The sequence below is a fragment of the Telmatherina bonti genome, assembly GCF_933228915.1.
Source record: "Telmatherina bonti genome assembly, chromosome: 2".
Taxonomy (NCBI): Eukaryota; Metazoa; Chordata; class Actinopteri; order Atheriniformes; family Telmatherinidae; genus Telmatherina; species Telmatherina bonti.
In genome coordinates, this window is record NC_136620.1 from 6,103,388 (window position 1) to 6,122,147 (window position 18,760).

The 18,760-nt window shown below is 48.6% G+C and overlaps 1 protein-coding gene across 4 annotated transcripts in view; it reads left to right on the forward strand.

Moving 5' to 3' along the window:
* The window catches only part of zc3h18 (zinc finger CCCH-type containing 18), a 48,095-nt gene that overhangs the window by 7,312 nt on the left and 22,023 nt on the right, over positions 1-18,760 (forward strand). For all 4 annotated transcript variants that reach the window (XM_079255403.1, XM_079255405.1, XM_079255406.1 and 1 more), the window contains exons 5-9: positions 143-238; positions 710-852; positions 3,347-3,376; positions 3,506-3,620; positions 9,091-9,356. In XM_079255403.1, the coding sequence (XP_079111529.1) occupies positions 143-238; positions 710-852; positions 3,347-3,376; positions 3,506-3,620; positions 9,091-9,356 (650 nt within the window). The remainder of the gene's footprint in view (positions 1-142; positions 239-709; positions 853-3,346; positions 3,377-3,505; positions 3,621-9,090; positions 9,357-18,760) is intronic.

Genomic DNA, 18,760 nt, shown 5'->3' on the forward strand with positions numbered 1-18,760 from the left:
GTAAGACCCACAGCCCCCCCAGCTGTTGGAGGAGCTGCTGCTCGGCTTCTTCCGGTTGTCTGAGGCCACCGGGACAGCTGGTTGAACTTGTGTTTCTGTATGGGATTGAAACTGGTTGAACTGGTGTTTCTGTATTCTGCAGGCTGCTCCTGCAGTGGAGGAGCTCCCCCCCCCACCACCTCCTGCAGAGCCTCCAGTGGAGAGCGCCTGGGAGCGGGGTCTGAGACACGCCAAAGAGGTAACCACTGCCCCGTGTTTATAGCGGCGCATTCGTAGACTGTATGCCGTAAATCCACATTAATAAGACTTTTATCACATTTTCACCGGAAAACGGATCCATTTCACATCCGTGTTGCTCAGAAACCAGGATTTGGACCTGCAGCCTGTTCCGTTAGAGCTCTCCACCAATCAGAGAGCTTACATTTGACTGTCTGATGAGGAGCAGCGAGGCTGAACAGGTTTTTCTCTCTGCGCGCGCCTCGTCCTCTTCTTAAACAGAATTCTTTCTCAGACAGTTAATCTGGAAAGGTCAAGAAAGTTCTGTGTCTGGGAAAACCAGAACACACTTTCAGAGGAACTGAACTGGTTCTTGTTCAGAGTCCTTTTCCTGTCTGCACATAACCGGTTTCAACTGGGTCTGGGTCTGAACTGGATGTTCAGGCTGTTTCCAGCAGCCTGTGCTGACCTCTGTTACCTTCATGTCATGTAGATGCTGAAGAAGGCCACCATCAGGAAGGAGCAGGAGCCCGACTTTGAGGAGAAGCGCTTCAACGTGACCATCGGAGAGGACGAGCGAGAACTGGACAAAGAGAACGAGTTCTTCAGAGAACGCAGCTACCGCATCATCAGAGAGTAAGACCTGCTCACAGTTAGGGACGTTCCCCTGCCTGATAGCTGGGGTCCAGGTGTTTATCGGCACCACGTAGGACCCATACCTGTGGTATTTATGAGGAAAATCTGAACAATATGAGGAAGACAAGAGCTTCAGCCCCATTTGTCAGGTAACTGGAGCGTTTAGTGGTTGGTTTATTCTTGGGTTTTTGTGGTTAACAGATCAGAAAGTTAGAGAATGTCCAATCAAGTTCTTTAGAAGTTTCAGGGTATTTTAGGTAATATCGCTGGGAAACGTCGCTGCTTCTAGACGGCGCAAAGTTAGTTGAGTGTAAGGCACCAGTCTGAGTTGCTTAATCCTCTTATACAATGGTCCCACGTAGTAAACATGTTATAAGAAATGTTTTTCTTTCTTACAAAACTTGCTAAATATGCTGAAGTATAGGAACTATTAATGTTGACTTGATGCTCAACAATCGTTGTCAGACTTCAGCGCGTTTCTCTCATTAACCCGTCTAAAGCCAAATGATGTGAACCAGTTGATTAACACGTTGCTATGGTGACAGCCGTAATGGAGTGACATAACAGTGATTTAACTTTCCGAATTACGTTTGCTCATATATAAAAATAATGCAGCCAGATGGCGTAGAATTGTCAATTATCATTACATATATGATGCATATATATTATTGTGGCCTGGCAACTCTGAGCCAATCATTATATCTATTTCTATATCTATTAGGGGTGTGAAAATCAAATAAAAAAATCAGAAATTGGGATTTTTTTCTTCACAATTTTAAAATAGATTTTTTTGTTAAAAAATTGATTTTTTTTTTTTTTTCAAAAAATTAAATTAATCCACTATAAAATTGTCATTTTCAGTGGTTTTATTGATCTTTTTACTTGTCTTCTTGAGCATTATAGCAGCAGAATGATGGTCTGGCTGCTGTGTGTCCTAACTGAAATGAAGAAAAATTACTAGCAAAAAGAAGTTTTATAAAAAAAACCATTTCTGTTTTAATTACATTCAAATTACATACAAATCATCAATATTGAAGAATTTTGAGAATCGCAATTTAAATCAAATCAGCTCCCAAAAAAATCGTAATCAAATTGAATCGTAACAAAAGCATATCGTCACAGCCTTAATATCTATATATCTGTTTCTATTAGGTTTGGGCGATTTAGTCAGATTTTAATCTCAGTACGATCTGGGTTTCCAACGATGATAAAACTAAAAGGGTGTCTTCAGCTGTCTTCAGCTGCTAATCGAGCGTCTCTGGCGTTGCAGCGCTGTGCTGTAAACTCCTCCCACAGCCGCTTTGCTTTCATTCAGACACTGTTGCCAACTTGGAGACTTTCTCGCTAAATCTGGAGACTTTTTTTGTTAAAAGCGACAAATCTAACAGCTTTTACTGAAGTTATTAGAGACTTTTCTGGTGTTTTGGCGACTGACTTGAAGACACATATTGTTCTGCAGTTACTGTAAGGAAGGAGCAGCGGGAGCCTCTCCCGTCCTAAAGCACTCCCAGGCGGCCAGTCTCAGTCGGCTCCGGCTGCAGGTCAATGTAGAATAACTGCAGTAGGTTGTGGAAGTTCACCTAAACATAGTTTATACCATTGTCAGTGACAACTGGCTGCTTTATTTTCCTATACATAGTTCGGCCAGTTAAACACGGTAATATCCCTCCGCTACGGGGCGTTACCATAGCAACGCGTTAACCAGCTGGTTCAGATCAGCCGTCTTTTAACAGGTGAACGAGAGAAACGTGCTGCAGCCTGACAGCGGTTGTTTGGTATAAAACGTACATCCAGGCCAACGTAAAATAGTTCCTATACTTCACCATGATTAGCAAATGTTGTAGAAAAAAAATACTAATTTGTCATTAAATGTTTACTGTGTGGGACCATGAGCAGATTAAACAACTCGTAACCGTGTGCTAGACGGTTATAATGCACGACACGGAGTCTAGAACACCACGACACACAGCGTTGTTTAATCTTCACTTATATTTATCTATTAAGTTTACATCAGTATTTGCACTTTGTCAAGACAAAGCTTCATGTTGTTTGTTTTCTAAAATATGTGGAATCCTAAAGAGATTGTTTAAAAGCCACAGTTTAATGTAAAATAAATTTATATATATATATATATATATAATCTCCTGAGGGAGCAGCAGAGGACGTTTTGAAGCTGGTGTTGCAGAAGTGTTTCTAATCAAAGGGTTTAGGTTGGACTGTAGGTCCAGGATGTAGTTTTAGATGGCAGATGTCCACAACAAGGCTCCATGTCAGCAGGTGGAGGGATTTTTCTGGTCTGGACTAATGGTGGACTGAGATGTTTGAACCTTTTGGGGTGGTTTCTGATGAACCGGCCCAGCTCAGATGACCATCTGTGGTGGTTCAAAGGGAAACGTCAACTTTGGTCTCTTTGGAGAAATGAAGAAGAGAATCAGCAGATAGTTGGTTTGCTCTAAAGCCTGATTTTCTTCATGAAAGTTTTTTCCTGTTTCAGAGAGATGGACTTCAGGGATCCTATTTATGGGTAAGTCTTCAATCCAGTTTGACTAAAACATGATGAAACTGTGGAGATGGGAGGTCTACAAGTCTGTTTAGTTTCATAAGAATGAAAGAATTTGGAAACTCTCTGAGTTTAACCCAGTTTCCTCTGCAGGGATCCATATGCTGACCCTTATTACGACTATGAGATGGAGGCCTTATGGAGGGGGGGTCAGTACGAGAACTTCAGAGTCCAGTACACCGAAGCTCCTCTTCCTTACCACTACAGTGTGAGTATCCTCAGCCTCAACCAGAGCAGGGTTTTATCTGGACACCACTGGCACGTGGACGTCACCGAGATGTGGGTTTATAAACAAGCCTGAGCTAGCTAACATTTTACTTTGCGCCCCGCTGCTTTATGCCCAGCTGCCTTACGCCCCGCTGCCTTACGCCCCGCTGCCTTACGCCCAGCTGCCCTACGCCCCGCTGCCTTACGCCCCGCTGCCCTACGCCCCGCTGCCTTACGCCCCGCTGCCTTACGCCCCGCTGCCTTACGCCCCGCTGCCTTACGCCCCGCTGCCTTACGCCCCGCTGCCTTACACCCCGCTGCCTTACACCCAGCTGCTTTACGCCCAGCTGCCTTACGTCCCGCTGCCTTACGCCCCGCTGCCTTACGCCCCGCTGCTTTATGCCCAGCTGCCTTACGCCCCGCTGCTTTATGCCCAGCTGCCTTACGCCCAGCTGCTTTATGCCCAGCTGCCTTACACCCAGCTGCTTTATGCCCAGCTGCCTTACACCCAGCTGCTTTATGCCCAGCTGCCTTACACCCAGCTGCCTTATGCCCCGCTGCTTTACGCCCAGCTGCCTTATGCCCCGCTGCTTTATGCCCAGCTGCCTTACACCCAGCTGCTTTATGCCCAGCTGCCTTACACCCAGCTGCTTTATGCCCAGCTGCCTTACACCCCGCTGCTTTATGCCCAGCTGCCTTACACCCAGCTGCTTTATGCCCAGCTGCCTTACACCCAGCTGCCTTACACCCAGCTGCCTTACACCCAGCTGCTTTATGCCCAGCTGCCTTACACCCCGCTGCTTTATGCCCAGCTGCCTTACACCCAGCTGCTTTATGCCCAGCTGCCTTACACCCAGCTGCCTTACACCCAGCTGCTTTATGCCCAGCTGCCTTACACCCCGCTGCTTTATGCCCAGCTGCCTTACACCCCGCTGCTTTATGCCCAGCTGCCTTACACCCCGCTGCTTTATGCCCAGCTGCCTTACACCCAGCTGCCTTACACCCAGCTGCCTTACACCCAGCTGCTTTATGCCCAGCTGCCTTACACCCAGCTGCTTTATGCCCAGCTGCCTTACGCCCCGCTGCTTTATGCCCAGCTGCCTTACGCCCCGCTGCCTTACGCCCCGCTGCTTTATGCCCCGCTGCTTTATGCCCAGCTGCCTTACGCCCCCGCTGCTTTATCCCCCGCTGCCTTACACCCAGCTGCTTTATGCCCAGCTGCCTTACGCCCCGCTGCCTTACACCCAGCTGCTTTATGCCCCGCTGCCTTACGCCCCGCTGCCTTACGCCCCGCTGCCTTACGCCCCGCTGCTTTAGGCCCGCTGCCTTACGCCCTGCTGCCTTACGCCCAGCTGCCTTACGCCCCGCTGCTTTAGGCCCGCTGCCTTACGCCCCGCTGCTTTACGCCCCGCTGCTTTACGCCCCGCTGCCTTAGGCCCGCTGCCTTACGCCCCGCTGCTTTAGGCCCGCTGCCTTACGCCCGCTGCCTTACGCCCCGCTGCTTTAGGCCCGCTGCCTTACGCCCCGCTGCTTTAGGCCCGCTGCTTTACGCCCGTTACCTTACGCCCCGCTGCTTTAGGCCCGTTACCTTACGCCCCGCTGCCCTACGCCCGTTACCTTACGCCCAGCTGCCCTACGCCCGCTGCCCTACGCCCGCTGCCCTACGCCCCGCTGCCCTACGCCCCGCTGCCCTACGCCCGCTGCCCTACGCCCCGCTGCCCTACGCCCGCTGCCCTACGCCCCGCTGCCTTACGCCCGCTGCCTTACGCCCCGCTGCTTTAGCCCCGCTGCCTTACGCCCCGCTGCTTTAGGCCCGCTGCTTTACGCCCCGCCGCCTTACGCCCCGCTGCTTTAGGCCCGCTGCCTTACGCCCCGCTGCCTTACGCCCCGCTGCTTTAGGCCCGCTGCCTTACGCCCCGCTGCTTTAGGCCCGCTGCTTTACGCCCCGCCGCCCTACGCCCCGCTGCTTTAGGCCCCGCTGCCCTACGCCCGTTACCTTACGCCCCGCTGCTTTAGGCCCGTTACCTTACGCCCCGCTGCCCTACGCCCGTTACCTTACGCCCCGCTGCCCTACGCCCCGCTGCCCTACGCCCCGCTGCCCTACGCCCGTTACCTTACGCCCCGCTGCCCTACGCCCCGCTGCCCTACGCCCCGCTGCCCTCCGCCCGCTGCCCTCCGCCCGCTGCCCTCCGCCCGCTGCCCTACGCCCGCTGCCCTACGCCCCGCTGCCCTACGCCCCGCTGCCCTACGCCCGCTGCCCTACGCCCCGCTGCCCTACGCCCCGCTGCCCTACGCCCGCTGCCCCACGCCCCGCTGCCCCACGCCCCGCTGCCCTACGCCCGCTGCCCCACGCCCCGCTGCCCTACGCCCCGCTGCCCTCCGCCCGCTGCCCTCCGCCCGCTGCCCTCCGCCCGCTGCCCTACGCCCGCTGCCCTACGCCCCGCTGCCCTACGCCCGCTGCCCCACGCCCCGCTGCCCTACGCCCCGCTGCCCTACGCCCCGCTGCCCCACGCCCCGCTGCCCCACGCCCCGCTGCCCCACGCCCCGCTGCCCCGCTGCCCCACGCCCCGCTGCCCCACGCCCCGCTGCCCTACGCCCGCTGCCCCACGCCCCGCTGCCCTACGCCCCGCTGCCCCACGCCCCGCTGCCCTACGCCCGTTACCTTACGCCCCGCTGCCCTACGCCCCGCTGCCCTCCGCCCGCTGCCCTCCGCCCGCTGCCCTACGCCCGCTGCCCTACGCCCGCTGCCCTACGCCCCGCTGCCCTACGCCCGCTGCCCCACGCCCCGCTGCCCTACGCCCCGCTGCCCTACGCCCCGCTGCCCCACGCCCCGCTGCCCCACGCCCCGCTGCCCCACGCCCCGCTGCCCCGCTGCCCCACGCCCCGCTGCCCTACGCCCGCTGCCCCACGCCCCGCTGCCCTACGCCCCGCTGCCCCACGCCCCGCTGCCCTACGCCCGTTACCTTACGCCCCGCTGCCCTACGCCCGTTACCTTACGCCCCGCTGCCCTACGCCCGTTACCTTACGCCCCGCTGCCCTACGCCCCGCTGCCCCACGCCCCGCTGCCCCACGCCCCGCTGCCCTACGCCCGCTGCCCCACGCCCCGCTGCCCTACGCCCGCTGCCCCACGCCCCGCTGCCCTACGCCCGCTGCCCTACGCCCGCTGCCCTACGCCCCGCTGCCCTACGCCCCGCTGCCCTACGCCCCGCTGCCCCACGCCCCGCTGCCCTACGCCCGCTGCCCCACGCCCCGCTACCCTACGCCCGCTCCCCTACCCCCGCTGCCCTACGCCCCGCTGCCCTACGCCCCGCTACCCTACGCCCCGCTGCCCTACGCCCTGCTGCCCCACGCCCCGCTGCCCTACGCCCCGCTGCCCCACGCCCCGCTACCCTACGCCCGCTCCCCTACCCCCGCTGCCCTACGCCCCGCTGCCCTACGCCCCGCTACCCTACGCCCCGCTGCCCTACGCCCTGCTGCCCCACGCCCCGCTGCCCTACGCCCCGCTGCCCCACGCCCCGCTACCCTACGCCCGCTCCCCTACCCCCGCTGCCCTACGCCCCGCTGCCCTACGCCCCGCTACCCTACGCCCCGCTGCCCTACGCCCTGCTGCCCCACGCCCCGCTCCCCTACGCCCGCTCCCCTACGCCCGCTGCCCTACGCCCCGCTGCCCTACGCCCTGCTGCCCTACGCCCCGCTGCCCTACGCCCTGCTGCCCCACGCCCCGCTGCCCTACGCCCATTGGTTATTGTGCAGTTGCACCTGCAGCCCTTCCATCTGTTTTCTGAGGGGATCCAGACGTAATGTGTGTGATTTATTGATTCTGACAGCAGAACGACGCGGACTCCACTCTGTTAGGTTGTGTTGTCACGTTGGAATCTACAGGATTGAATGAAGACCACAGATTCACACATCTATAGAGGTGTGAAATGAATCGATGCAGAGTAATCTGAGCAGTTCTCTGATGCTGGTACCAGGAACATCCACAACAGTGATGCCTGTCACTGAAGCAGACCTGGAGGCAGCAAACTTCAGGAAAATTCCAAGTTAAACGCCTAAACTTCACACTTAAAGTTTTGCTGTTGAGTTACTCACCTATCAACTAAGTTTTTCTAACAACTTATAACCCTGTTTGTTTTTAACTCAAGTTGCTCCAACTTGATATTTCTTATTTTACCCACTTTAAATCCGATGGTGTCTGACCTGTAAACTGTAAAACTTCAAATGCTGATTCTTGGTGACTTAACCATAAGTTGCAGTGATGTAAAATGTAACACTTCACAATCTTTTAACCTAAACTTTCTGTAACTCAACAGCAGGTTTCAGAGACTAAACTTTTACATCTTTCAATCAAGACTTTAACATGAAGCTGCAGGAACATCTTAACAAATTCCAAAGTGCATCAGCATTTAATTCCCTTTTTGTTAGAGGCCTCTGGTTCAGATTAATGTGTAGATAAAGCTAAACTAAAGTTACACAACAAAATAAATAAATCTTTAAAAGTGAAAGTGCAACTCCAACAGAGCAATGACGACCAGCAAATTCCAAAAAATGCAGAAAAACTCCAAATGCAGCACCTGAATTAAAACATTTAAACCTTTTATAAGCTTCTCTTACATCCGTCTCTACAAGTTTAAAGATGGTCTATAAACTATACTTAAAAATGAACCCAAACAGGTATGTTTTGCTGATACAGGATGTTAAACACTAAAGATGCACAACAGAAAACACTAACGGAGTAGGAGTTAAAGTACTGAACTACAGATAACAGTTCGACATCAAAGACTTTAAGGTTAAAAAGCAAAGAAAATTCTTCATATGAGAGAGCTTGAAATGGATAAACAGAGAGGCCTGGAAAAGGAAGGGAAAACCAGTTTAAATACCGGTAGATCATTGACACAGTGGCCACCCTGCTGGATGCACTGGAGAAGTTTGTCTTTGAGGTGTCTCACCTTTGCAGAGAAAATCCGATTTATACCTCAGATTTCTTCGGTTATGAACGTTTACAGCGTAGATCAGTCCAAAGAGGACACTCATCATGGACCAGAGGAAGCAGAGGAAAGAGTTGTCTCAGGCGACCAGAACGAGATCTATAGACAAGCATGGTGAAGGTAAAGGCTATGAGAGCGTCTCCAAGCAGCTTGATGTTCCTCTGACTACAGCTGCAGATATTATTCCGACATCTCGGGTCCATGGGACTGTAGCCAACCTCCCTGGACGTGGCTGCAGGAGGAAAACTGATGACAAACCAAAGAGACGGAAAATACAAAGAGGAACAAAAGAGCCCAGAAAGATCTTGGTCCACTATGCCCAGGTCGTCTGAGGCATAGTGGACTGACTGGGAGACGACCAAGGAGGACACCATTGCTGATAAAACACATCATAAAAAAGCTGGACTGCAATTTTCCCCCAAGCTGCACCGCCATCTCACCGTAAACATGTGACTTTAACCACATTTCCTCTGATGTCTGCAGGAGCGCGAGCGCGACCCCCGAGAGCGCCACCGAGACCGAGAGCGGGAGAGAGACCACCGTGAGCGGGAACGGCGGCAGCGAGAGAGGGAGCGGGAGAGAGAGCGGGAGCGTGAGAAGGAAAGGATGAGACGGAAAGAGGAGTGGGAGAGGGACCGCATGAAGCGCGATGAGAAGGAGAGGCCAAGACTGCGACCTCCTCGAGACCTTCGAGAGAAGAAAGAAGAGGACAAGATGAAACCGCGCTCCCCCCTCAATATGCCTCCAAAGTAAGAGAAACCTGCTTTATTTCATTTTCTCTTATCCCCTCATCTTCACCATGTCAGGGGTCTTACATGGCATCACATGCCAGCCGCTACGTCCTGGAAGTCAATAAAGACGAGTAGATTTCACGTCTTCTGCAGGAACTTCTGCATTTCTAGCTAAACTGAACCAGAAGCACAGAACCCGTTCTCATTAAAGACATTCCCATTACCACCAATCCCAGGTAACGCTGGCAGAAACCGTTGGGATCAGCAATGTATCTAGTTATTTATAAATGGAATATCTGAGTCTTCGATCACCTGGGTCCATTAGACCAGAAGTCCATATCCTGGACCGGTTGGGAGAGGAGAGGGTCAACCAGCCGCCAAACTGTAATCCAGTGCGTCACGGCCTGTAGCAGCAGCTGGTCCTGAAGCCAAACTTGGAACTTATTTTTCAGAGAAAGGGTCTGGTAAGGGAAGGTTCTGAAGTCTGTAGACCAAGGAGGGATGATGTGGTTGTTTGCAGTTCTAGTGTTGGTAAAAGAGTGCAGATTAACGTCAGATATATCCGTACCAGGAACATCCATGATGGAGACGTCTCAGGTGAGATTGTTGTGTGAGCAGCAGGTGAAGACTGGACACCATGAAGTGGAAAACTTCGTTAACTTCAGTATCGTTAAACTTATCGTTCACCGGCGGCTAATTTAACAGTGAACGTCGGCCTGAACACACCTGGTCATGAAATTGTGGGATTTTTTTTTTTTTCCAACTTATTTTTTATTGAATTTTGCAATGCTCAAGAAATACAAATATGCAACATCCACATGTCTGCAGTTAAATATTTGCCAAGTGAGGCAGACTTGGAAATAAAGCACAAAACAAATAGTGAAAAATAAATGAATAAATAAAATAAAAACAAAATATATATATATATATACACATAATAATGAATAAAATAGTATCAGTAACACAAAAAAATATATATATACTTACAGAAAAACATATATATATATATATGTGTATGTGTGTGTGTATATATATATATATATATATATATATACACACAAAAAGTTAGGGATATTTGACTTTCAGGTGAAATTTATGGAAAATGCAATATGTTCATGCTACAGTGATATAATATCATAAAAGTAAGACATTTAAGTAGAAGGATGCACTACTGATTTCCTCATCTCAAAAAATTCATTCAACACAAAAGGTAACAACAATGGTAGTTACACCACAACAAAAAATTTGAACGTCTCAATATCTGGTCATGTGCCCTTGAGCATCAATTACAGCTTGACAACGACGTCTCATGCTGTTCACAAGGCAACTTATTGCCTGCTGAGGCATGGCATCCCACTCTTCTTGAAGGGCAGCCCTCAGGTCATTGAGGTTCTGGGGTGCAGGGTTTCGAGCCTCTACACGACGGCTCAGCTGATCCCACAGGTTTTCAATGGGATTCAGGTCTGGAGAGAGTGCAGGCCGTTCCATTTGAGGTACACCAGTCTCCAACAGCCGTTCCCTGATGATGCGGCCTCGATGAGCAGGAGCATTGTCGTCCATGAAGATGAAATTAGGCCTGTGCTGTTCATGTAGGGGCACAATCACTGGATTAATGATGTTATTCAGGTAGTATGGGTTTGTCACTGTACCATTCACAAAGTGTAGGGCAGTTCTGTACCAAGTGGACACCCCTGCCCACACTGTAACACCGCCACCACCAAAAGCTGGCCTGGTGACAACAGTGGCTGATGCATAGCGCTCTCCCTGACGTCTCCAACATCGTTGCCGGCCATCATTTCTGCTCAGTGTGAATCAACTTTCATCAGAGAACAGCACTGAGGCCCACTGGTTCCTCGTCCAGCGTAAATGCTCCCTGGTCCATGCAAGACGATGATGCCTGTGCCTGGTGGTGTGGTCAGGTACCCGTGCAGGTCGTCTAGCACGCAGACCACGCTGATGGAAACGGTTTCGAATGGTCTGACGTGACACTTGGGTGCCTCTCACCTCTCTTAAACGTGCCTGGAGTTGAGTGGCATTCATCATCCGGTTTCTCAGGGCAGTGTTCACAATGTAGCGGTCATCAGCACGGGATGTGGCCAAAGGACGTCCACTTCTAGGCCTTTCTGTGACTCTTCCAGTCTCTCCATATCTCTGTTGCAACCTGCTGATGACACTCTGTGACACTCCAAGCTCAGTGGCCACTTCTGTCTGAGAACGTCCTGTTTGAAGCATCGCAATGGCAAGGGACTGTTGTTCCATTGTTAGGTGTCGTCTTGGTCTCATGATGTCAAAATGTGAACAGCATGATGAGGACAACTGTTTAAACACCAGCTCTAATTGAACCAGGACATTTATTGGTCAATTCAAGGATCACACACCTGCCGTGATTTTTGCCGTTAAGCTCCTTGTTAGAGAACAGCAACTTGTGCAAAATGTATTGAAACATTTAACAGTTGGACATGTGCATTTAAAAGCTTAGAGAAGATCACATTAAGTTCACCTGTACAGGTTTGAATGCATTTTAGGCTTGTTGTGAAATTTCACCCAAAAGCTTTTTGTGAGTAGTGTATGTATGTATATACACATACACGTATATGCACATCAGACTTATTTTTGACACAGCAGGGCTGTTGTAGGACCCCACCTTTTTAATGAACAACTCCCTTTGTATTCTTAGTGAAAAGGTAACGCCTTCCATCACATATATTTCTCTGACTTTCTCAATCCACATGGAATAAGTGGGTGGCTCCAGTTTCAACCACTTGATGGTTATACATTTGAGTGCAGCAGTCAATAATATCCTCAAAAGGTATTTTTTTACCTTTCCGTTGAAGCCATCGGGATTAGGCCCAAGATTGCCAAGCGGGGTTCCTTGTCCAAAGATTGTTTGAAGACCATGTTGACGGCTGTAAAAATATCATCCCAAAACAGCTCGATATTTGGGACATGACCAAAATATAAAATTGTGGGATTTTTAAACCTATTTTCCATTGTGATGGAAGGCGGATGGTGCATCAGCCGACTGGCATCCGTTGGCGTGAGCCACCATGAATGTTTCCCAGGAGCCAGATAAAGGAAATACGGGCTTATCGCGATGCTGGCCTCAGGCCTCCTGTGTTTGAAGCTGAGCCAGTTGCCTCCCATCTCATTGTTATGTAGCTCTGAATATGTTCCTGAATAATAAAAAAAAATCATCTAATGGTTACATAAACCTCAGCTTTTGTTTCCTACCCCGTCGTAATAATGAAATCAAGCATCTGAGGTCAGCGTGTCATCTGAGCATGTCACCAAACAGGTTTGTTCTTCCCAGAAGTCCTGCTGGGAAGAAGGTGTTTGCCAACATCTCACTGGGTAATGTGCTAGACTGCCTTTGACTTTCCTCAAAGAAAAACCCATTAGTTGATAAGAAACTAGAAACCTCTGTGCTATGGGTCTATTTTTAGCTACGAGTTGTTTGCTCTGGTGATATTGCTGTGGATCATTTATGAGAGGATGTTTTTAGTTCTGCCACACGTAGGATGTTTGATGAGATGATGTAATCTGGAGTCAGTGCTTGTGGAAGTCTTGGGTTTGTTTTGTAATGATACACCCAGATACAAGTTATTTACTTCATTGCCGTGCTCAGCCGGAAGCAGAGTCTGAGAGGCGTTAGTCAGGACAAGTCACTGAGTGGGAATATCCGTTACCATTCATTTCCTCCAGCAGATTATTTATGACGTGCACAGAGGCAAACACTGACATCACAGCAGGGAAAATCCTGTCTGTGCTGCAGGGAAATGTTTCAACAGTGTGGGATTATTAATAATAATCATCACCTTTATTTATCCCAGCTGCAAAGTCAGGTATCTACACCCCCACCCCCCCTTATTCCTCCTCTGTTTTCCACAGCTTCTGGCATGGAAGCCTTATTTGCACGTTTTTTGTTGGCATGTTTTACGCCAGATGACAGAGCCGCTGCATTTATCCAGGCTCAGACCCGCCCTTAGAGAACGTCAGCTAGTGCCCCCCCCCCCCCTCGGTATTGTGAGGGAACAGGACTGGAACTGCTGACCTTTAATACCAGTGCACAACCAGTTATACCTCCTTCTCCACTGCCACCCGCTTTACGTCTAACCCCCCCCCACCCATGTTTGCAGTTTTTCCGTCTGACAGCCCACCATTCCTCGCTCCTGAAAACTGCAGGTCACTTTTGGTAAATGTCAGAAAAGAAAGCAGGGTTTTCCAGCTCCAGTGCAGATTCAGATTATTTCTAGTCAGTTACTTTCTTTTCCATCAGATCAACCAAAACCAAGTAGATGGTCAAACTGGTTTTATTCCTGTGCTCAGCGACTGGACCTCAAGGCAACTTTATTTTTATAGCACCTTTCACATACAAGAAACTTCAAAGTGCTTTATATAAAACATTAAAAGCATTACAGGTAATGGTAAGAAGCACAAAAAACAACAACAAATAGCCAAAACCACAATAAAAATTAAGCTAGAACTGCAACAGCGATGATGGGGTCCAAACCCCCGAAGCAGCGCCTGTTCCCTGCCTTTCCTGGCCGTCGCCCTGCGTAACCGTCGGTGCAGACATTGGTCATCACCTTTTAGCCAGATTCTAAAGTCAAAGATGATATTTTTGAGTTATTTCTCACTTCAGTCTAAATGAGCCACAAGCCATGCCCACATTCTCCAACAATCTGCAGATCTACACACAGGTCTTAAGAATACCTTTCTCAAAAATCCAGTGACGTTCACAATAAAGGCAGCTCTCCAGAATGTATACAAGACTGGGTGTGTGTGCAGTTTAAAAATAACCATTACTCCTAAACAGTTGCTTCAGAAAATCTGGGATGTCCAGGACAGCGTATGGCGTGCTGGCAAGTATTTTGGGCTGCCTCCATGCAACAGTAGAGAAATTAAAGATTAGTTCGTGTTTCTTTGAATTCTTTCGTTAAAATATTCATTAAAAATACAAAGTTTGTGGAAAATTTGTGAAAATATTTACAGATGATTGTGGATGTGTTAAGTTATGGAAATTTTTCATCTCATAATGATATTTGCTGAAATAGAAATCATTTAATTTTTTAGGTTTTATGACTGAATTAAAAAAAAAAAAAAACATTCCTGTACATGGTTTTTATGAATCTTGACCAAACTTCATAAATTTACAGGAATGATCAAGAATGACTGGAAAATTTGTCGCCAAACTTGTAATGAGGAATTTGTCAAAGAGATACACGTTGAGCTCATTTGCATACATTTGAAAAAGGAGTGACACCTCACTAGACTGCAAGTTGCAGCAACGCAAATGTTTTGCATCATTCAAGGAATATGTCCTCCAGATTTAGCTTTGTGGGACAAAATGGACATTTTTAGGAATTTTTCTAATTTTGCAGACAAAGCCAAACTCACTTGCTCATGAACCACGCCCACTTTCTCCAGTCTTTGCTCTATTCTAGAAATTGTCTCAGGATGACTTGAAGAATGTGAATGCAATTTGATGCATATCTGTCCAGCTTTTTTCGCAGTATAAACTTCTTAACATTATAGTGCCAACTAGATTAGGAACTTTTCCAAAATGTACAGAGATGTTGAATATTGGATTCAACCATTGATCTATAAATATTATTTTGTTTCATGTTGTTGTCAAGTTATGGACAAAAGAAAAAATTTTGGTAATTTTCACATAGATCTTAAGATACACATAACTTCATAATCAAGTGAAAATTTACACGTCTGTTCCAGGCGTTTGTTTTAACTTGGACTAAAACAGAAGCCCCCCCACCCTCCAGGCCTTGTGGGGGGCTTCTGCTGAAAGAATTTATTAGTTTTATGACTAAATTTAAAAAATTACCGAACACTGATGCCATCACAAATCTTTACCAAACCTAACCTCTTCCACCCCAAGCCCCCGCTAACGGGGGCTGCAGAAGTAAACATCCCGTTTTCACAAGTGTAACTTTGTGTGGGTAATAAAAAAATAAATAAATAAAAATGTGTGGAATCCACAGAAAATCCAGACTGTCATGGCCCTTTTCCACCAGTATCAACTCGTCTCAACTTAACTCGCCTCGGCTCGGTTTGTTGGGTTTTCCACTCGGCTTTTGTACTCGGCTGTTTATCAGTACTTATGTTGTAACACCTCAGCCCAGGTTCTAAGCGAGCTGAGTCGGGTTGTGTGTGACATCGCCAGACTGCATGGTCAGGGGCACAGCCAATCAGAGGTCAGGGAGTGACATCACTGGAAGAGCAATTCCAACTCAGTTGTTTACATTACGTGACGAGCAATGTCGCAACAAAAGTCTGTCCCGTGGTCCAACACTGAGGTGGAGACATTTCTTTGCTTGGTTCCTGAGGAAAGGATACAGAGGGAACTGGATGGAGCGACAGGAAATGAAAACATCTATCAAGAGCTTTCCGACTCAACGTCTACGACTAGCAACAGAGTTTCCAGCAGCGTCGAGAAAAGCTGGAAAAGCTCAAAGTGACTTTCGGCAGGTCAACGACCACCATGGTCGGAGTGGATCAAACAGACCAGACCGGAAGTGGTAAACAAATGGGTACGATTTATAGTCAGTGACCGGCGAGCCGCAGACCAAGTAGCAGATTGGCTCGAGGTCCTGTGTTGTCATGGAGCTTGTCGTGCACAACACTGACGTCACAGCGATTTAACGCAAACCCGCCCCTTTTAGACCTGGTACTAAACTGTAATGTAAAAGAAACAGGACCAAGCTGAGATGAGTTGAGGCGAGTTAAGTTGAGACAAGCGGAGGGAAAAGAGTTATTGGCTAAAAGCTCATGAAACTCATTACCATAACCTCCAAACTCAGATTGGACAATAAACAATGAAAACACCGAATAAAAAAGTCTGCAGAAATACGTAAACAAACATAATGGACCCTCGTGTCCACCCAGCGTCATGGAAATGAGAAAACAACACGTTTACTGAAAGCACACATCCCACAGATTCCACACATACTAGTTTCATCTCACTATGACCAAGATTCACTCAACCAGAGTCAAAAGAAGGCTGAATTTATGCCTCACGTTTGAAATTCCTGGGCATTATAGCAGCAGAATGATGGTCTGGCTACTGTGTTATTTTTTCCTCATTGAAATCAAGAAAAATGATGAGCAAAAAAAAAAGTTTTCTACATTTTTTATGTTTTTAATCTACAAAAATCAGCAGTATCGAAGAATTGTGATTAATCACAATTTAAATCGAATTCGGCACCCAAAAAAATCAGAACCGCATTGGGACAAAAGCATATCATCATATCCCTGCTGCACACAGTCACGTGGTAGTCAGTGTTGCGGCGTCTGCTTTTTACGCTTTAACATAAAAAGCCAAACAAAAACGACACAAAAGGGCTCCAGAAGACACGCTGCACTCAAGAAACAGACCTGGAAATGATTTATAGGACACTTGGATCGAGTTGTGTGTGCACGATTCCACATCTGACACCGAGGCCTCCTGCAGGCCGACTGGGGAAACTGGGATGCTGAATATTACTGAATAAATGATGTTTCACTGCTGTGATCAGGTCGAAAGTGTGAAATTTAAAGTCATCGAGCACAACTTTATCAGTGATTTTGGATTTTAAAGAGATTAAAGACAGGTCTATGGCTGGTTAGTCAGGTCTATAGCTGGTTAGTCAGGTCTATGGCTGGTTAGTCAGGTCTATAGCTGGTTAGTCAGGTCTATGGCTGGTTAGTCAGGTCTATAGCTGGTTAGTCAGGTCTATGGCTGGTTAGTCAGGTCTATGGCTGGTTAGTCAGGTCTATGGCTGGTTAGTCAGGTCTATAGCTGGTTAGTCAGGTCTATGGCTGGTTAGTCAGGTCTATAGCTGGTTAGTCAGGTCTATGGCTGGTTAGTCAGGTCTATGGCTGGTTAGTCAGGTCTATAGCTGGTTAGTCAGGTCTATGGCTGGTTAGTCAGGTCTATGGCTGGTTAGTCAGGTCTATAGCTGGTTAGTCAGGTCTATGGCTGGTTAGTCAGGTCTATAGCTGGTTAGTCAGGTCTATGGCTGGTTAGTCAGGTCTATGGCTGGTTAGTCAGGTCTATAGCTGGTTAGTCAGGTCTATGGCTGGTTAGTCAGGTCTATAGCTGGTTAGTCAGGTCTATGGCTGGTTAGTCAGGTCTATAGCTGGTTAGTCAGGTCTATGGCTGGTTAGTCAGGTCTATGGCTGGTTAGTCAGGTCTATAGCTGGTTAGTCAGGTCTATGGCTGGTTAGTCAGGTCTATAGCTGGTTAGTCAGGTCTATGGCTGGTTAGTCAGGTCTATAGCTGGTTAGTCAGGTCTATGGCTGGTTAGTCAGGTCTATGGCTGGTTAGTCAGGTCTATGGCTGGTTAGTCAGGTCTATAGCTGGTTAGTCAGGTCTATAGCTGGTTAGTCAGGTCTATGGCTGGTTAGTCAGGTCTATAGCTGGTTAGTCAGGTCTATAGCTGGTTAGTCAGGTCTATGGCTGGTTAGTCAGGTCTATAGCTGGTTAGTCAGGTCTATGGCTGGTTAGTCAGGTCTATAGCTGGTTAGTCAGGTCTATGGCTGGTTAGTCAGGTCTATAGCTGGTTAGTCAGGTCTATAGCTGGTTAGTCAGGTCTATGGCTGGTTAGTCAGGTCTATAGCTGGTTAGAGACAGGTCTATAGCTGGTTAGTCAGGTCTATAGCTGGTTAGTCAGGTCTATAGCTGGTTAGAGACAGGCCTATAGCTGGTTAGTCAGGTCTATAGCTGGTTAGTCAGGTCTATAGCTGGTTAGAGACAGGTCTATAGCTGGTTAGTCAGGTCTATAGCTGGTTAGAGACAGGTCTATAGCTGGTTAGAGACAGGTCTATAGCTGGTTAGTCAGGTCTATAGCTGGTTAGAGACAGGTCTATAGCTGGTTAGAGACAGGTCTATAGCTGGTTAGAGACAGGTCTATAGCTGGTTAGTCAGGTCTATCGCTGGTTAGAGACAGGTCTATCGCTGGTTAGAGACAGGTCTATAGCTGGTTAGTCAGGTCTATAGCTGGTTAGAGACAGGTCTATAGCTGGTTAGTCAGGTCTATAGCTGGTTAGTCAGGTCTATAGCTGGTTAGAGACAGGTTTATAGCTGGTTAGAGACAGGTTTATAGCTGGTTAGAGACAGGTCTATAGCTGGTTAGTCAGGTCTATAGCTGGTTAGTCAGGTCTATAGCTGGTTAGAGACAGGTCTATAGCTGGTTAGTCAGGTCTATAGCTGGTTAGAGACAGGTCTATAGCTGGTTAGTCAGGTCTATAGCTGGTGAGAGACAGGTCTATAGCTGGTTAGAGACAGGTCTATAGCTGGTGAGACAGGTCTATAGCTGGTTAGTCAGGTCTATAGCTGGTTAGACAGGTCTATAGCTGGTTAGACAGGTCTATAGCTGGTTAGAGACAGGTCTATAGCTGGTTAGAGACAGGTCTGCAGTCAAAGACAT